The sequence below is a fragment of the Balaenoptera borealis genome (genome assembly GCF_965194805.1).
Source record: "Balaenoptera borealis genome assembly, chromosome: 20".
NCBI classification, from domain to species: domain Eukaryota; kingdom Metazoa; phylum Chordata; class Mammalia; order Artiodactyla; family Balaenopteridae; genus Balaenoptera; species Balaenoptera borealis.
Window position 1 is genome coordinate 52475575 of NC_138879.1, and position 16634 is coordinate 52492208.

General features: G+C 58.5%; 4 protein-coding genes across 4 annotated transcripts; all 4 read right to left on the reverse strand.

Moving 5' to 3' along the window:
• Positions 1-529: 529 nt before the first annotated feature.
• Positions 530-3553, reverse strand: LOC309618219 (uncharacterized protein SPEM3-like; the record flags this gene model as incomplete). Its single annotated transcript, XM_082371650.1, has 3 exons — positions 3269-3553; positions 3062-3119; positions 530-2943 (listed from the first exon to the last, which is right to left on the reverse strand). The coding sequence occupies exons 1-3, from the start codon at positions 3404-3406 to the stop codon at positions 530-532; spliced, it is 2610 nt and encodes an 869-aa protein (XP_082227776.1). The 5' UTR covers positions 3407-3553.
• A 418-nt stretch (positions 3554-3971) lies between these two features.
• On the reverse strand, positions 3972-6430 carry LOC309618564 (uncharacterized protein SPEM2-like). Its single transcript, XM_082372504.1, has 3 exons — positions 5769-6430; positions 5560-5617; positions 3972-5426 (listed from the first exon to the last, which is right to left on the reverse strand). Exons 1-3 carry the CDS (start codon positions 6030-6032, stop codon positions 4174-4176), a joined length of 1575 nt encoding a protein of 524 aa, XP_082228630.1. The 5' UTR covers positions 6033-6430; the 3' UTR covers positions 3972-4173.
• A 228-nt stretch (positions 6431-6658) lies between these two features.
• Positions 6659-9655, reverse strand: LOC309618543 (spermatid maturation protein 1-like). Its single transcript, XM_082372464.1, has 3 exons — positions 9105-9655; positions 8948-9005; positions 6659-8748 (listed from the first exon to the last, which is right to left on the reverse strand). Exons 1-3 carry the CDS (start codon positions 9246-9248, stop codon positions 8024-8026), a joined length of 927 nt encoding a protein of 308 aa, XP_082228590.1. The 5' UTR covers positions 9249-9655; the 3' UTR covers positions 6659-8023.
• A 138-nt stretch (positions 9656-9793) lies between these two features.
• On the reverse strand, positions 9794-15047 carry LOC309618530 (transmembrane protein 102-like). The gene is made up of 3 exons (XM_082372428.1): positions 14621-15047; positions 14069-14425; positions 9794-13967 (listed from the first exon to the last, which is right to left on the reverse strand). The coding sequence occupies exons 2-3, from the start codon at positions 14280-14282 to the stop codon at positions 12646-12648; spliced, it is 1536 nt and encodes a 511-aa protein (XP_082228554.1). The 5' UTR covers positions 14283-14425; positions 14621-15047; the 3' UTR covers positions 9794-12645.
• Between the last annotated feature and the right edge of the window lie 1587 nt (positions 15048-16634).

Genomic DNA, 16634 nt, shown 5'->3' on the forward strand with positions numbered 1-16634 from the left:
TCTCCAATAGCATTTTCCATGATGATGGAAACGTTCTAAATCTGTGCCGTCCAATACAGTATCCGCTAGCTCCATGTGACTACTGAGCACTTAGAAGATCATGACACTGAGGAACAGAATTTTTTTCTTTTTTGGCCAAGCCATGAAGCTTGCAGGGACTGAGTTCCCCGACCAGGGATTGAACCGCGGCCACAGCAGTGAAAGTGCCAAGTCCCAACAACTGGACCACCAGGGAACAGAATTGGACGCCAGGGAAATTCTGTTCCCTGAGGAAGAGAATTTTTAACTTTTTAACTTAATTTTTAACAGAATTACTTTTCCTTAATTGTAACTAATTTATATTCTAATAGGCATATTTGGCTAGTGGCTACTGTAATTGACAATGCAGCTCTAGGGCCTTGGGGATAACGGATTTAGCTAGACAGCGATGGAGGGAAAGCAGGGATAGTTTAGGTCCTCATCAGGCCCTGTGGGATGGGGCTGGGGTGGATGTCCTCACACAACCACAGAAAACACTTCTCTTGTCTCTTTATTCCTCATGCATATCTGTCCCCTGATATCCCCACTCCTTGATGGTCTCCGGTGAGTTGTTGGATGTCTCTCGGTGAAGGCGCCTGGGAGACAGAGCTTCGCATTTGTCCCTGCCCGCTCTGAACTGTCTCTGGCGGGCGTCAAAGACCACATGCCCTAGCCGGGTGCCTGACCCAGGACAGTAGGGCTTCCAGCTGGTCTTGGGAGGCGTAGACATCTGGCGATAGTTCTGGCAGGCTGGAGGAACTGTATCCATGGGGTGGTACACCCAGTCTTGGCCGCCTGCTCGCCGGGAGGATGATTGCAGCTCAATCAGCACAGGTACCTCTGAGAAGGTTTGCAGGTCATTGGAGGTCACCTGAGCCTTGGGAGAGCAGGAGTTCTGACTGGGTGGGACAGAAGTCCATGGAATGTGCTGCCCTGCATCCTCCTTTCGAGGACCTGCCTCACATATAAATGACTTTCGGGTCTGATGTGGGCCCAAAGGTTGGATAGAGTCGGTTCCTAGAGGGTTCTTGTGGAGGCCTGGATTTGGGGTAAGGCCTGGGTTTCTGGAATCTTTTGCAGGGCCTGGGGTCCTTTGGAGGACAGAGCCTTGGTTGAGGTCTAGACTCTCACGAAGTTCAGGGGGTTGGGGCTGGTTTGGGGTTTGGGACGTCGTGGATAACTGGGGAGGGATGGGGCCCTGGGAAGAGAGGACAGACGGAGGAGACTTGGAGGTTGGGGGAAAGGTGGGGGGTTGTATTAAGGCGGAGGGCTTCTGGTGGTTGCTGTGTTGATGAAGGACAAAGGATCTGGGAGAAACAAGAGGCAGAGAAAGAGTGCATGGTGGAGGCATGGCGCATGGTGAGCTCTGGGCACTGGTTGGAGAATGGAAGCAAGGTTGAGAAGGTGCAGCATCCTTGGAGTACACCAGGAATTTGGGGTAGACTGGAGCCTGGGGGTCCGTGTTTCTCTTCTCAGAACTGCAAGGATGGAAGCTGCAGTAAGGGAAGGTCTTGGACTGCACAAATTTGTCTTTGGCATCATTTGAGATCTTCCATTCCATATTCCCCAACTCCAGGTAACCCAGTATGGATCCTGTGGAGGGCTTGGCACTGTCCCCACTACATTGCTTCAGTGTTTGCTCAGCTGTACCAGAGCTCACCAGACCATGCCCCTCTTGGGGCCTGGAGACGGTACCCAAGTCCTTTCTGGAGTACCCAGAGTTCTGAGGGGGACACACATGGACCACGTTCTGCTTTACCCTGCGGGCATCGTAGACCACCTGGCCGGAGGAGAGGCCTTGGCTGAAGGCAGACAAGGTAGAGGGAATAGAAGCTAGGATGGGGGTAGGGGTGGTGGAAGGGACTGGAGTGGTCGTCAGGGCCATGACCAGCGCTGGGACAGAGGTTGTGGCAGAGATCGGGACAGGGGCTGGTGTAGGGGCTAGGGCAGGAGTAGTAGCAGGGGCAGAAGTTGGGGGAGGGACTGGGGCCGAAGGTGGGGGAGGGACCAGAGTGTTGGCATGGGTATAGGTCAGATGAGCATGGGTCAGGGTGCAGACAGAAGTGTGGCCCAGGGACTGGGCTGAGGCATTTGAGGGGGCCTGGGCTTGGGCCGGGGCTGGGGTATGGGCTGAGGTATGCTCAGGGCCATGGACCTGGGCAGGGCTGCCCCTAGGGGTGAGGGCTGGGGAGGGGGTCTGGGCCTGGGGGGTGGTGTGCTCAGGGGGGTGGAACGTGGAGCATGTCTGGGCCTGAGGTGGGGCGTGCTCAGAGGGGTGGGTTGAGGAGAAGTTCTGGGCCTTGGCAGGTGTGCGCCCAGTAGGGTCCACTGGGGAGAAGGCCTGGGCCTGGGCGGAAGTGTGCTCATGGGCGTGGCCTCGGGAGCAGCTCTCGGCCTGGGGGGGGGTGTGCTCAGGGGGGTGGGCTGAGGAGAAGGTCTGGGCCTTGGCAGGAGCATGCGCAGGGGGCTGAACTGGGGGGCGGGTCTGGGCCCGGGCTGGGGCCTGGGCTGGGTCATAGTCTGGGGTCTTCGTCTTGCTCTCTTGGGGCAGGCGGAGTGGAAGCACGTCCACCTTGCTCATCCTGCGGAGCTTGGAAGATGTCTCTTGCCTGGAGCAAAAGGTGGCTCGGGACGTTAAGGCTGTGACCGGAGGGGCCTCGCCAGCGCCCACTACCCCCTCCTTCCACAGTCCCCGTGGAGCCTCCATGGGAGCCCCAGCCCGTCCACACTGAGGCGGCCTCCAGCAGCACCCAGAAGCCTTCTCATTTTTTGTGACTGGTATCCACGAGTCAAGGTGGTTTGGGTGCCCGAGCAGGAAGCTTGGGCGATGGCGGAAGCGGGAAGGAACTCTTGAGCACAGGTTCTTGGGATCCACGGAGCAGCGCACGCACATGCGATGGCTGCCTACACAGCTGGCTTGCTTGTCTGCGGGGAAAGGCGAGATGGGACAGGGCCTGGGTTCCTGAGGGGCTGAGAATCGAGGCAGGGATAGAAGAAAGGGGACAGGCCCACATCCCCTGAGCCCACGCTGGCGCCCACTCACCTTTGGGGAAAACGTGACGGAAGAGTGTCCGCAAGGAGCTCTTCAGATGCCTCCAGAGCTGAGGGAAGCAGGGGAGGAGGGGAGGCCGGGAGCAGGGTGAGCCCTGAAATCCAACCCTTGTCCGGCCACACCCCAGCAGCCCTCCCACCTCAGCCCCTTCAAGACCCCAGGGCTCCCCTAACCCCACTGCCCAGATCCTGCCCTGACCAGAGTCACCACGTTGATCCCCACGTTGAGCAAGATGAAGCTGCCCAGGATCAGAAGAATTGAGTCTCCTAGGTCCTGGCATTTCCTGGGGTTGGTGCCAGAGCACGGCTGGGCTCGGTAGTGGGTTTGCTCACACATGGCCGCAGGTCTCAGGACTGCCTGGGCCCCCTGGCCTCCACATACTCACTGGGAGCCAGAGGGGGAGAAGGACTGGGTCATAATGGGGCAGGTGGTTGGGGTCACAATGAGGGAGGGGGAGGAAAAGGAGGGCCCAGGGTGGCATTCGCTGGTAACCAGGTAATCAGGTAAGCTGAGCCTGGACAGTCAAACAGGGCCCGGAGGCCGGCCTACCTCCCCTCGAGTGGTCAATCATTCACTCACCACCCTCTGGCTCACTTGTTCAAATGACACATTCCATCTCCTGGCCGCTCCTGAGACTAGGAAGACCTTGGCCTCAGAGCCCTGGGGAAGGCCTGGCTGGAGTCCAGAGCCTCAGCCTTCTTCATGCCCTTCACTGGGCGTGGAGCTGGACCTGCCCAGATGTGGAACCTCCCAGTTTGGAAGCAGCTTCTTGTATGAGGCTCTCTGGGGACAGGGACAGCTGAGACACAGAGGAGGTGCCTAGAGACCAGTGGTTTGGAGTCTGCAGCGGCAGATCTCCTTAGTGCATGGTATAGGACCAGGAGGGGCTTGCTGGCAGGACTGTGGCCACTAAACCAAGGGGACCCTCAGGCCAAGAAGAGGACACTGGCTTCTTATTGCAGGAAGCCAAGGGCAGGGACCCAGGCTGGCAGAAGGAGTGGCGCTTCCAAGCCACAGACCACCAATGTTTCCTGGACTCTGGCGCTCTTTATTCCTCTCTCCATGCCCTGCCGCCCCCCGCCCCCGCCCCCGTTTGCTGCTGGTCAGTTCATTTTCCCAGTCTGGCGCCCGTGCAGAGGGGGCCTCGAGGCCGAGGTGGAAGGTGGCAGCGAGTTGGCCCGCGCTCGGCTCTCCTGCACTTGCCGCTTCAGCTCCAGGCTGTCATACACCTGGTAGCTGGCATTGCCCCCCGGGTCCCGGCTGAGTGGCATGAAGGTGGGCCGGGGCGGAAGGTGCTCGGTAGCCTGGACGTCGGGCAGGGGCTGGGAGGAGCGGACGAGCAGGGCTGAGCTGGGAGCCGGGGCCCGCCGGTACGAGGCCTCGGCCAGCACCGTGAGGGAGGCGGAGGTGGTCAGAGGGCGCCGCACGGGCAGCATCTCGGCCCATTCGGCCGCCCGGCGCCGTACCTCGTGGGCATCCCGGGAATAGTTCAAGTGTTCCGTGGAGGGGTGCGGGCTGCCGTTGGGCTGGCTGTGAGCACTGCTGGGGAGGCTCCGTCTGTGGGCCTGGCGGGAGTTGCGCTGCCGGGCTTCGGGCCGGCAGCCCCGAGGCTCCAGAGCGGATGGAGGCTCAGAGCCTTCCAGACCACGCCGCCGCTGATTCCAGGAGTCATACGGGAGCTGGCCCCTTGAGGGGTAAGTGCTGTGCCCCCCAGGGACCCACGAGGGGTTAGGGGGCAGCCGTCGGGGAGGTGGTGGAGACGAGGGCCACTGGTCAGCCTCCACGTTGCCCCAGATGCGGGATGGTGAGCAGGGGGCCCCGAGGGACTGCAGCCTTAGCTCGGACTTGGCCTCCACACGCTTGGGCATGCGGCGTGGCTCGGGCGACAGGTAGAGACAGGGTGGTGGCAGGCTGGCCAGGATCCCACCCTGGCGGCCCCAGAGGCCCACGTTGGAGGGCAGGCCCATCCGCTGGTAGAGCCCTCCCCAGCACCCCCGCGGGTGCTTGGGTTGTGGGAAGGAAAGGTCATCCCCCTCCTCCAGGTAGGAGTCCGGGTCCTCCCGATCAAAGGAGCGCATCAGCCGCAGCTGTGACATCCTGTGGCTGCGAGGCAGCCTATGGAAGACTGAGCGGCTGTAGGGGAATTGTCTGCGGTTCTTCGGTCTCCGCTGGTGGCTGCAGGGGCGGCGGCTGCAGCTGCGGCTACGGTTGTGGAGATGATGGTAGGAGGACGAGGAGTAGCAAGTGGGCCGGGCCATTTTCACTTCCACAGGGTCCAGGGTGCAGTGGATGTGGATGTCTCGGGCCTTGGCTGGAGGATATTTGGGGGAACTTTCACAAGCCTGCGAGATTTCATCTGGGGGAGGCGAGAGTCCGTGAGGGCAGGGCAACTGTCAGAAGAGTTCAGGGTTGGGAACCTGGGGGCCTGGGTTTCTAGGGCCCTGGGAATGGCGGGGGCGGGGTGCCCCCTACCTGTCTTCCGTACTTACTTTTCTGATTAATCCAATAGATGGTCTTGTCTAAGGCATTCTGGAGCCCATGCCATATCTGGGGGGAGGTGTGTGAAAATGAAGGCCAGGCTCTCTACCCTCACCCCCGTCCCAGCCAAGACCATTCCTGCAGACGGAGGTGCAGGCTGCAGCTGGTTCCCACCCTCAGCCCTCTTCACCCCTACTGGTGGTCCCCAACCATCGCTGACCATAGCTGCCATGTTGATCCCAATGTTGACAAGAATGACAAGGCCCAGCAGCAGGAGTAGGAAGTCCTCCACATTCTGGGTACTTTCTTGGTATTGATGGCAGCACCCCAGGTTGTCATACCAGAGCTGGTTTTCCATGGTGGGGGCTCCTAGGGCCACCTGGGCCGCCCCCCCCCCCCACCGGCCCTTACCCACACTGCACTCATGCCAGGACCTGGGGTCACCCACCAACAGGTGAGGGAGCATGGTCATAATGAGGCACATAGCAGGGAGTCACAATGCAGAGGTGGCCAATCTTTCATCCACTCAGCTGGCCCTTTATGTGGCCATCTCTGCCCTCGGCTCCCACTCCATGGAGCTTAGTCCCCAGAGTTCAGTCTGTCCTTCTGTCTCCATGGGGCCATGCTTAACTTGATTTGCAAACATGGTTGTTACAGATGAGAGACAGTCTTCATAGGGACTGAATCATGCATAAAGGATTTCCTCCATTTCATTGTTCGAGACATTATGGCAGCTTATGTAGCCTGTTGGGATTCCCCACCGACGCCTGCTTGGGGCCAGCAGCAAGGGTGACTAGATGGATGAGTGACAGTAAGAGTCCCCTCTGGGGTCGCCCCACTGCACCATCCCCTCCTTGTCCTGCCCATTTCCCAGTCATAACCCCTCTAGCACCCACTGTACCCACCCCTTCCTGGCCAGGGGTTGCAGCCTTAGGTGTTGGTGGTCACTGAGACCACTGGCCCCTTCGCTTCAGAGCAAGGGTTTGCCACCTTTGCCAGAGACCAACCCCAACCATGGTTTCTCTCCTTCCTAACCAACTGTCCTCCCACTGAGCCAACCCTCCGAGTTGAAAAACGGTTAGCTGCTGTCTTAAGAAAACCACATGAAAGTCACAAAGCACAAAATAGATGTAATTGTTGATATGACAAAAGGAATCTACTATTATAAACCGGGTTCATTGCTGGGGTCTGTGAAAGTGGTACCGGGGGAACCTCAAGTCATTTTGTTTGCACAATGAACATCTCAACAGATATAGAGGAACAGGGAGTTCCCGGGAGGTCCAGTGATTAGGACTCCGTGCTTTCATTGCTGAGGGCCCCGGTTCAATCCCTGGTTGGCGAACTAAGATCCTGCAAACCACACTGCATGGCCAAAAAGAAAAAAAAGAAAGAAAGAAATAGAAACAGCCAGTGGGCATTTTCCATCAAGACTCCAAACACATAGCAGGTGCTCAATATAGACCCACTTAATGGAATCAGCTTAAAATGATCAATAACGTTAGTCAAATGAAAATGAACAGAGAAGCAGGGTGATTCATAAAAGGCCTATCTGTTCACATTCCAGGAACCCATCTGGTATGGAAGGTGACGTCTAGTCCCTTCGACCTGGCTCCTTGTTCCCAAGTTGTGTGCGTGTGTGTGATCCCAACCGTCTAGAAGTAGGTAGGGCCTGGGTTTCCCTGCTGTCCAGTGGATGCAATATTCTGATGAGTTTACATGGGAAACTGAGGAAGGTGGGAAGAGACTCTGATGGGCCAGGCTGACTCAGTAGCAATGGGAATCTACTTGTGGGAGCAGGGGGACGGAGTGTCTGAGGCCATGAAGTTGATCCTTGGTGTCCGTGTGACCATGAATAAGTCACTTGGCGTCTCTGAGCCTCAGTCTCCTCATTTGTGACATGGAAGTGCTAATCAGAGGAGTGAGGTCACAGAGGGCTGTGTGGAGGCAGCCCTTGCGAGTGTCCTCAATATTTTATCCTCCGCTCCAAGCCTTCTTGAGTGTACAGGAGCTTCGGGTTCTGACTGGGGAACTGTGAGGGCCTGAGTACCCTCACTCTCAGCCATCCCTCCCCAAAGAAACCAGGGCTTCAGAGGGACCACACCTCACCTGTAGTTGCAGCCTAAACCTGGGCTCTGGTAGGAGCCGGACCTCTGAGAGACTGAGGCCATGGGGATGAGGGTCTCCACTCAAGTGCAGTACTGCCTGGGGATCTGGAATGGGATTTGGGGGGCTTCCCTGGGCACTAAAGAACAGAGTAGAGGCAGGTGGGAGCCTTGGAACCAAGAAGGGCCTGGGAAAGGGCTGAGGACAGGGCCTGGTGAGGCCAAGAGGTTGATGAGGGTCCTCAGGGCTCTCTAGGCCCTGTTGCCAGGGAGATCATTTCCTTAGCAACCAGGCTTCTGGGTGCTGTGTGGGCCCTGGCACCCCCCACACCACCACAAACCACCTCCTCTCTTCTTTTTATTCTTCTCCCAGTCACCTCTCTGTCAGGGAACGGTATACCCAGGCCTTTCCCGTCCCCTCAGCCGTGCTGGATCCAGAGACCGGGGGGTAACAGTGGGACAGGGCCTCCAACTCCCTGGTCAGCTCCCGCAGCCGCCGCCTCACGTCTCTGGCATTATAGGCTACGCGCCCTGAGGAGTGGCGCCGGGGGATGTCTGGGACGTGGGCCGGGCCCAGGATGGGTGGCTGGGCTGGCGAGCACTGCTCCTGTTCTGCCTGGGGCCCCCCTCCACTGTTCTTGTGGCTCAGGGCCTGAGGGCTGTGGGGCGGGGGGTTCACAGGGTACACGTAGGCCTCTAGGCCCAGCTCTGACTGCATCTCTCTTTTGAGCGGCCTTCCCTCTACAGTTTGCTGGAAGCGGATGGTCTGGGTAGGCGGCTCCACAGCATCCTGGGCCCAGGGAGTCCAGAACCCCTGGGTGGACTGAAGGCCTTCCCAGTCCCTGGGGCAATCCCAGTTGTGGGAGCAGATTGTTGTCTGCTGACGTGGGGGCTTCTCGTCGTCGCTGTCAGTGTCAGTGGTCCAGGCTATAGGGCGGTGGGCGCGGCGTGCTGAAGAGTCTCGACGGCGACGGCGGCGAGTGGGTGGGGGGGACACAGTCATTTTCACAGGGTCCATGGTGCACCGAAGGCGGACTGCAGGGGCGCTCTGCTTCGGGGGCTGGGTCTGCTTCCCAGGTGAGCATAACTTAGAAGCTTCTGTGGATCGGGGACAGGTGAGAGGCTGGTGGGGAGCCTGGCTCCTCCAGGGATGGAGAGGCAGCGTGCAGGAAGAGAAGCTGCGTAGTTATGGGGTCTGAGCGGGGGGAGCGGGAGGGGAAGGGGCCCGCTTAGGGTCAGGGCTACAACACCTGGTTTCTGCCTTTCCTATTCCCCAACCTCCCCATCCTCCACTTACCTTTCTCACAAATAACACGAAACACGTGGTGTAAGAAGCCACGGAGTCTGCGCCAGACCTAGGTGGGGGAGGACACAGTGACCCCAGGCAGGCCCCAGCCACCTGGCCTGCCCCCCAGCCATCCTGCCAGCACCCTCCCACCCGGCCCCACCCTGACCAGTGTCACCGTATTGATGCCAATGTGAACGCAGATGATGAGGCCCAGTAGCAACAGGATGGAGTTGCCCAGGTCCTGGCAGTTGTTGGTGCTGGGGCTGTGACACGAGCCCCACCGGGGCCGGGGCCGCTCAGCCATGGCCATGGGAGTCCCTAGGGCCACCGGAGCTCCTAGGCCCCCAGCCCACTGTGCCCACAGTGCCACCGGCCGCCTTCCTGTCCCAGAGGCTCCTGGGGGTAAGCGGGTCACAATGATGTGGGGCTCTCCCTCACAATGTGCCAAGAGGGAGAGTCCTGGGCCTGTGTTTGACCCTCCAGCCTGGGCCAGGGCTTAGCAGAGGCCAAACCCTTCACCTTGCGTGTCTCTCCTGTAGCCAGCCACCTGCACCAGCCCATAGGCCCTCTGGCCTGTTCGGTGTCTGTCCCCATCAGCCCCTGCCTGGTCCTCTACGCCAGGCTCTGACCTCTGCACAGACACCGGTCCTGATCTTAACTCCCCAAACAACCCCATTACCAATGACCACCTCACCCCAGCACCCACTCCCCCTTTCTCTCTGACCTCAGAGCTGTTCACTGGAAAGGGCTGTGGGCTCGGACCCCCTCCTCCTCCCTCACTGGCAGAGTCCCTTCTCCAAGGTTTGTTTCTTTAGAGCCCCACCCCTACCTCCCAACATAACAGCAGGCAAAACCAACAGTTAAACTTTTATATTTACAATATTCTCTTCATCTTTTGCCAGGTTTAAAAATGTGTACAGAGCCGCGAAGGGTTGGGGTGGGGACATGGGATTGTCAAGGAGTTGTTCTGGGGACAGGGGCTGGGCATTGGAGTCCGTGGCTGAATCATGGGGTCCCCCAGCCCCCCTCCCATGCCCCAGTTTGGGGGGCATCTGTCTACAGGGTTCAGGGCCCAGGTCCCTAGCATTTAGAGGGCAGGGCTGTTTGGAAAGGAGCTAGACCAGGCAGGGGAAGGGGTGGGAAAAGAACTAAGTTTCCATGGGTGGAGGTGGGGGCAGAAGGGACAGTCAGGAGGCAAAGTTCTGGGGAGCCAAGACCAGGGATTCTGGATTTGGGTGTCCGTGGAAGACAGCACTCCACCCCCCATTCAAATTTGGCACTAATGAACCCACAAAATGCCAGCAGACAAGGATTGGCTCCTTCTCGTCTGGTGTCCCTTGAAACCCTTCCCGACATTGTTCCTTTCCCCAGAGGCCCAAACCGTTTCTCTTTGGGCAGTCACCTTACACACATCCCTTCAAATCAAATTCTTCCTGCTGGTGTCTGCCCCAGCGCCATCCCCCACTGCCCCCTCCATCTGTTCCTCAGTACAGCTGACCCCGTTCTCTCCCCCAACCTGTCCGGGAAAGCCTTTCTCCCCTGCTCTCCTCCCCTCCCCCCTCCACTGCTCCTTTCCTTCAGCCCTGGTGGCCCAGGGACGAGGGGGCAGGTCAAAGGAGGGGGTGGGCAGCTGAGGGGAGAAGCTGGTTTGAGACCAGGAAGGGATGGCTTCAGAGGGGGACAGTGAAGGGGGGAGGGAAAACAGGGGCAGAGAGGGAGGGAAGAGACATGGTGAGAAGAGGGACGCAGGTGGGACCCCTTTAGCTGCCACCTCCCCCTCTCCTGTATCCTACCTGCCCTGGCCCAGGACTGAGGAATCCTTGGCACGTTTCGGGGGGTCTTCGCCCCTCAAACCCACCTCACCCGTTTGGCACGGATGAGCGACGGTCTGAGGACGGAGGGAAGAAGGGCTGCCCTCAGACCGCGGTGAGGGCTGTGGTCAAACATGCACGGCCTCTGTGGGTGGCAGGTGGCAGGTGCCACGCAGCCCCCCACCCCCCGAACTCGAGGGGGAGGAAGGGCAGAGCTTAGGGTCTGCTCATCTCCTCAGGGTTTGTCCCTCCCCCTCAGCTTCTGTCAGTTTGAAGTCCTTTCACACCGGCTGTGTGAGAAGTTAAGTGCTGGGCCTGAGGCCCTAAGATGCAGGGAAGTGCTGGAGAGAAAGGGGCCGGCTGCATGGGAAAACATACATCCACATGCAAGAACATGTTTCCACTCAGAAATGCATCCTGGACCCAGGGGAAGACAAGTTCCCAGGCAGCACAGGGATGCAGGATCTCCTCCCTTCCCCGCGGCAGGGAATGTGTGCCTGTCATCTGTGGAAGGCGAGCCCTGCCGGGGGAGACCGTGCTTCACCTCACTTGTGCCACGGGGGATACACATGCTTCGCCGGGGCGGGACGGCTGGGGGCAGGGCAGGGGGGCTGTGATTTCCTCGCTACTTCCCAGGCACCACCCTGCGTCGTCCGGTGGCCAAGGGTCGCTGTTTGTGAACACACCACTTCCAGGGTCTCCAGGGGGTGGGAGGAGGGAGGAGGTGGGAGAAGGCATGAGGGAACAGGATTCTGGGGCACAAATCCCCGCAGAAATTCTTTGAGGGAGCCAACATGTGTCCAGGGCGGCAAAAAAACCTCACCCTGCACATGGGAAAACACACCCCCTCGTGAGAAAGCACACCTCCACGTGGGAAAATACTTCCACGTCTCCACACATCGAAGACGGGTGTCCAGACGACGGAGGGGAAAAAACACGCCCCCAGTTGTTCAAAGGCCCAGGTCCGGAGAAGAGAACGGGCCACTCCGCGCAGGAGAAGCGCACACATCCCGGCGAGGAACCCCATGTCCACCTAAAGCTCCTCGACCTGTGACAGCCCCACACGACAAAAGCCTGTCGCCAAGTCCTCCTCCCTGCCTTCTGAGTGGGCGGGGAGGGCCGGGGAGGGGGGCCTCCCCGAGCTTCCCCCTATACCCGAGTGGTGGAGTGGGGATTGGGGAGTGTGTTGTTGTGGCTGGTAGCGGTGGGGGGAGGCGGGGGGAAGGGCCCAAAGGGATGGAGGGAGGGGGGCGGCGGACATGTCTCGCATGTCTCGGGGTTCAGAGGAGGAGGGACAAGGAGGCGACTCCACTGAATGGAACTCTGGATGGGGGGAGAGGTTGGGCTTAGATAGATGGAATGGCAGATGCCCCGAGAATGGAGAAAGGGACCCTACTGCCCGGGATGGAGGACAGAACTGGATGAGGAAGGTGGGGGGAATAACTGAAGAGATAGCGGTGGTGGTGAGGTCTAGCCTGGGGTGAAATCCGGCCTCCTTAATATCTCTGCTTTTGTGTGAGACAAATTGGTCAGTCCCTGGTCTCCATACCTTTCTCCTTTACACGTTTTTTCAGCAGATATGTTACCCCCATCCCTATTGACTCCTAAGAGAAAAGACCATAAGAACTGGCGGGAGATGGATGCCAGAGGCTGCACGGGAGCAGGAGGGGTGCTGGCCACAGATTTGGAAAGTGGAGAGGCCAGAATGGAACGACCTGTGCCAGGGATGCGGCGGGAGGAGGGTGGGAGGAAGCGGAGGAACCGGCGAGGAGGCCTTCTAGAACGGGTTCTTCGGGCCCAAGGCGCTCAGCCTGTCTCCCAGGTGAGGGGAGAGCAGTCCCCTCCACATCCCGCTGGCCAACAGAAGCACATTCCAGGTTAGTAGGAACAGCGTCTTTAATGGGCCCCGCCTCCCACGCCGGCTAAGCCGCCCCCCTTGCGTGCAGCCTTGGCCTCTTCCACAGCGGCTCGCAGGGCGCGGGCAGGGTCCCTGCGAAGCAGGGCCAACGCCCCGAGCAGCGAAGTGGCGCCGTCCCCCGCACCGAGCTTTTGGCCACTCAGAAAATAGTGGGGCAGAGTCCCGGCCTCGAGCACCCGGCCCAGCTCATCCAGCAGCCCGAGGCAGCAGGCGCCCGCATTCTCGGGTCGCGCCAGATAGAGCGCGGGCAGCCGCTCGCACGCCCAGTAGAGCAACGTCCACAGGAGATAGGGCGCCGCGACCCTAGTCCCGGCCACCAGCGGGCGCAGCAGCGCCTGGGCCGCCGCGTGCGCTTGCAGCAGGGGAACGGGTATGCGCGTCTTGAGCGCCAGCTCTTGGCGGGCGAAGCAGAGCTGCCATCCGGAGGCGCCCGGCCGCTCTGTGCCGCCGCCGCCGGGCACCAGGTAGAAGGAAGACGACTCCGAGGCCAGCGGGCCGGCCCACGAGTGGCTCCGAGCCTCCTGGGGCCAGCCGGCCACGGACACCACGGGGATCAAGTCGAAAAGCAGGAGGCGGCGCGGGGGCCCAGGCGTAGCCAGGAGGATGGTGGTGACCCCCGCGTGGCGGGCTGCGTGGACCAAGCGCGGGGCACCCGGGACCGGAAACAGGGACTCAGCGACCGCAGCCAGCGAAGCAAAGAACCAGGCAGCCACCTGGGCGGGGCACAATGTGGGCCATGCCTCCCGAGCCTCCGACGGCTGTGGCACTGGGCTAACGTCGGCTGCTTTGGTGACGTCACCATTCGTTTTTTTCAGTGGTGAGGGAAAGTCAACATCGGTTACGTCTTGTTGAGGCAATTCTGGCACTGAAACATTACTAGGTGATTTTTCCAAAGACTCGTGTGCCTCAGGCTCAGTGACGTCACCGTGCAGCTGGTCCACGGAGATTTGCGGATCCTTGGGAGTTTGTTTGCTTTGGGCTGGGTGGATCGAATCACGTCCTCCTGGGACTGGGGGTCCTAGGCAATCCTGCCATGCCTCCCGGACCGAGGTTCCGCGTACTTGCTCTGGGAGGAAGAGCCATGCGTAACAGGATCCCACGTCCGGTTGCAGCTCCTGCCCAGTGCCATCTAGCGAAAGCACGGGCACCAGGAGGGTGAAGCTGGCGTCGTAGTGAGGTCCCCGAGCGTAGGGACCTAGAGGCGCAGGCCCCAGATCCAGGGAGCCCTCGCGAATCCCGCCACGAAGCAGCAAGAGCTCTGCCTGAGGAGGAAAGCGAAGGTCCCGGCGGTGAACGAGACCTAAGGAAAGAGAAGGGATCGTAAAGGCGTGATCCAGAGCCGGGGCGGGGTGAGGCGGAGCTGAGAGCTGCAAGTTCCCGAAGGCTGGGAGGGTTACTTACCAAGCAAAGAGAAAACAAAGTCCTTGGCCTGGAGGAGATCTGGTCCTGGCTTGGGACCTTCACTCCAGCTCTCCTGCACACCCAGCTCCTGGATCAGCTGGGTTAGTTCTTGCAGCTGCGCCCCAGAGCAGAAGTCGATGTCCGTGAGCGGCCGGGCTGGGGCTGGGGGCGGTGGGCCCCACCAGGGAGCACTCCCCCAGACCGCGGAAGCCATATGGCTCTGTCGTTTGGGGGCTAGGAAATACACAGACGGGAGGAAGCCCAGACGGGCCGTTCCTTTTGCTGCGGAAAACTGGCCCCCGTTCTTTTCTCTTCCAGAGGCCAAGAGGGTTCCCAAGGCACAGTCCGCCAATGGGTCTGCAGACGAAGGGCCCTAAATTTAGTCTTGAAAGGGAACAAATAAACACCTCCTCCGTCCTTGCCCTTTTCTCATATGCTGGTCCCCGCCCCCATGGAACGGTTCACCTGACTCAGCAGGTAGAAAGTAGCTGTTTGGCCCCTCCTAAGGAATGCAGTAGCCTCCTTCGCTGCCCCTTGTCTACGTCCCCTTACCTCTTTTTCAGAAGAGGCTAGTGGTTTACGGCTTCCCTCTTAGGGGTAGCTACAAAGGCTGGGAAGAGAATGGATAGGAAGATTCAACAGGTAACTTCTTCCTGCTGCCTGCAAGGCCACGCCCCTAAATTATAACCACGCCCCTTTCTGGAGGCTGTCGGGGTGGTTCCGGACCAGCCCGGCCTCCAGTCAGAGTTCAGTCCATCCTTTCGCTCTGCAGAGATCTCGCGGCTATCCTGGGAGTTGTAGTTTGTCTTCAAAACTACCAGGGCGTTGGGGCCACGCCGCCACATCCTTTCCGGTTCCGTTCAAGTAGTGCCTGATGGAAGTTGTAGTTTCTATGCAGATAAACTATTCTGTGTCTTTACAAGGCCAGGTCAACCGCACAAACACTCCTTGGGGTTAAAACAGAGGCCTAATAGGATGGATCTGAATAGCAAACAATAATAATGAGGGACATACACTAGGGCATGCGGAGAAATAGGGGACTCTACATCTCACTTGGGAGTAGAGGAGCCCTGGTCATTTAAATCTAGAAGGGTTCTTGCATGCAATTATAACTTCATTTTAGAGGTGAGACTGCAAGCCTAGAAAGGTTGCACATGACTTGTCCAAGGTCAGAGCTGAGCCAGAGAGGTGTTGGAAATGGGCTCTCCCGCTGGGACGTATCTCCTTGGAATCGGTGGTGGTGATGTTAGACAAGAACACACCGATAGTGTGCCTGTAGTGACCCAGGGATGGACATCTGACTCAGGGAAGGGACATATTAGTGTTGCCCACCTCAGACACACAAGTGGTGGCAGGGAAAACACTTTGCAATCTCGCAGCTTATGTGTGTATACAGAAGAGTTATCAGGACTGAAAATCAAGTCCAGAGGAAACTCCAGCTGGGCTAGGGCAGGGCAATGAGAAATTATGAGGGGAAGGAAATTGCTTTCAGCGGCCAGTGCTATCATGGACACAGCTTAAGTCCAGGCTGAAACTAGGAGCCAGAATAATAGGACAGAAAGATAGGACACCAGAGACACGCTCACAGATTAGACCAATGCATGCTGGACCAGGAATTCTTACATTCCTTTTTCCCAGGGGTCTGTCTCCACAGTGAACTAGGCCTAAGTCCATGGGCAAGAAAATTAAGTGGAGACACCTCGAGAAAATTAGAGGCCTATGAAGGAGGGCACCGTCAGAATCCAAGGCTCAATTTGGGGAGCCTAAAACACAAGGTTTCCTAGTCACTGACCAAGAGAGGTCTTCTCCCTCAGTAACCACGAGCCCCAAACACAGCCCAGAGCGGGGGAGGCAAGTTTCCATATCTCTGGTCGTGACCCAAGAGACCAGATCAGGAAAACTGAAGCCTGGGCTCTTTCTCACAGTCTGGGGAAATCAGGCGTTGGGTGTCCATGCCTACATCTTACCTCCTCCCCAGAGGGTGGCTTCTGAGCCACCCCAGAAAGAACTAAGTTCTCTGGGCTCTGGGGGAGCTTTAAGATGCTGGGGGTGGGTGACAGGGAAAGGAAAATTGCTCTAAACTCTAAAGCACTGCTCTCCAATAGCATTTTCCATGATGATGGAAACGTTCTAAATCTGTGCCGTCCAATACAGTATCCGCTAGCTCCATGTGACTACTGAGCACTTAGAAGATCATGACACTGAGGAACAGAATTTTTTTCTTTTTTGGCCAAGCCATGAAGCTTGCAGGGTCTGAGTTCCCCGACCAGGGATTGAACCCCGGCCACAGCAGTGAAAGCGCCAAGTCCCAACAACTGGACCACCAGGGAACAGAATTGGACGCCAGGGAAATTCTGTTCCCTGAGGAAGAGAATTTTTAACTTTTTAACTTAATTTTTAACAGAATTACTTTTCCTTAATTGTAACTAATTTATATTCTAATAGGCATATTTGGCTAGTGGCTACTGTAATTGACAATGCAGCTCTAGGGCCTTGGGGATAACGGATTTAGCTAGACAGCGATGGAGGGAAAGCAGGGAGAGCTTAGGTCCTCATCAGGCCCTGT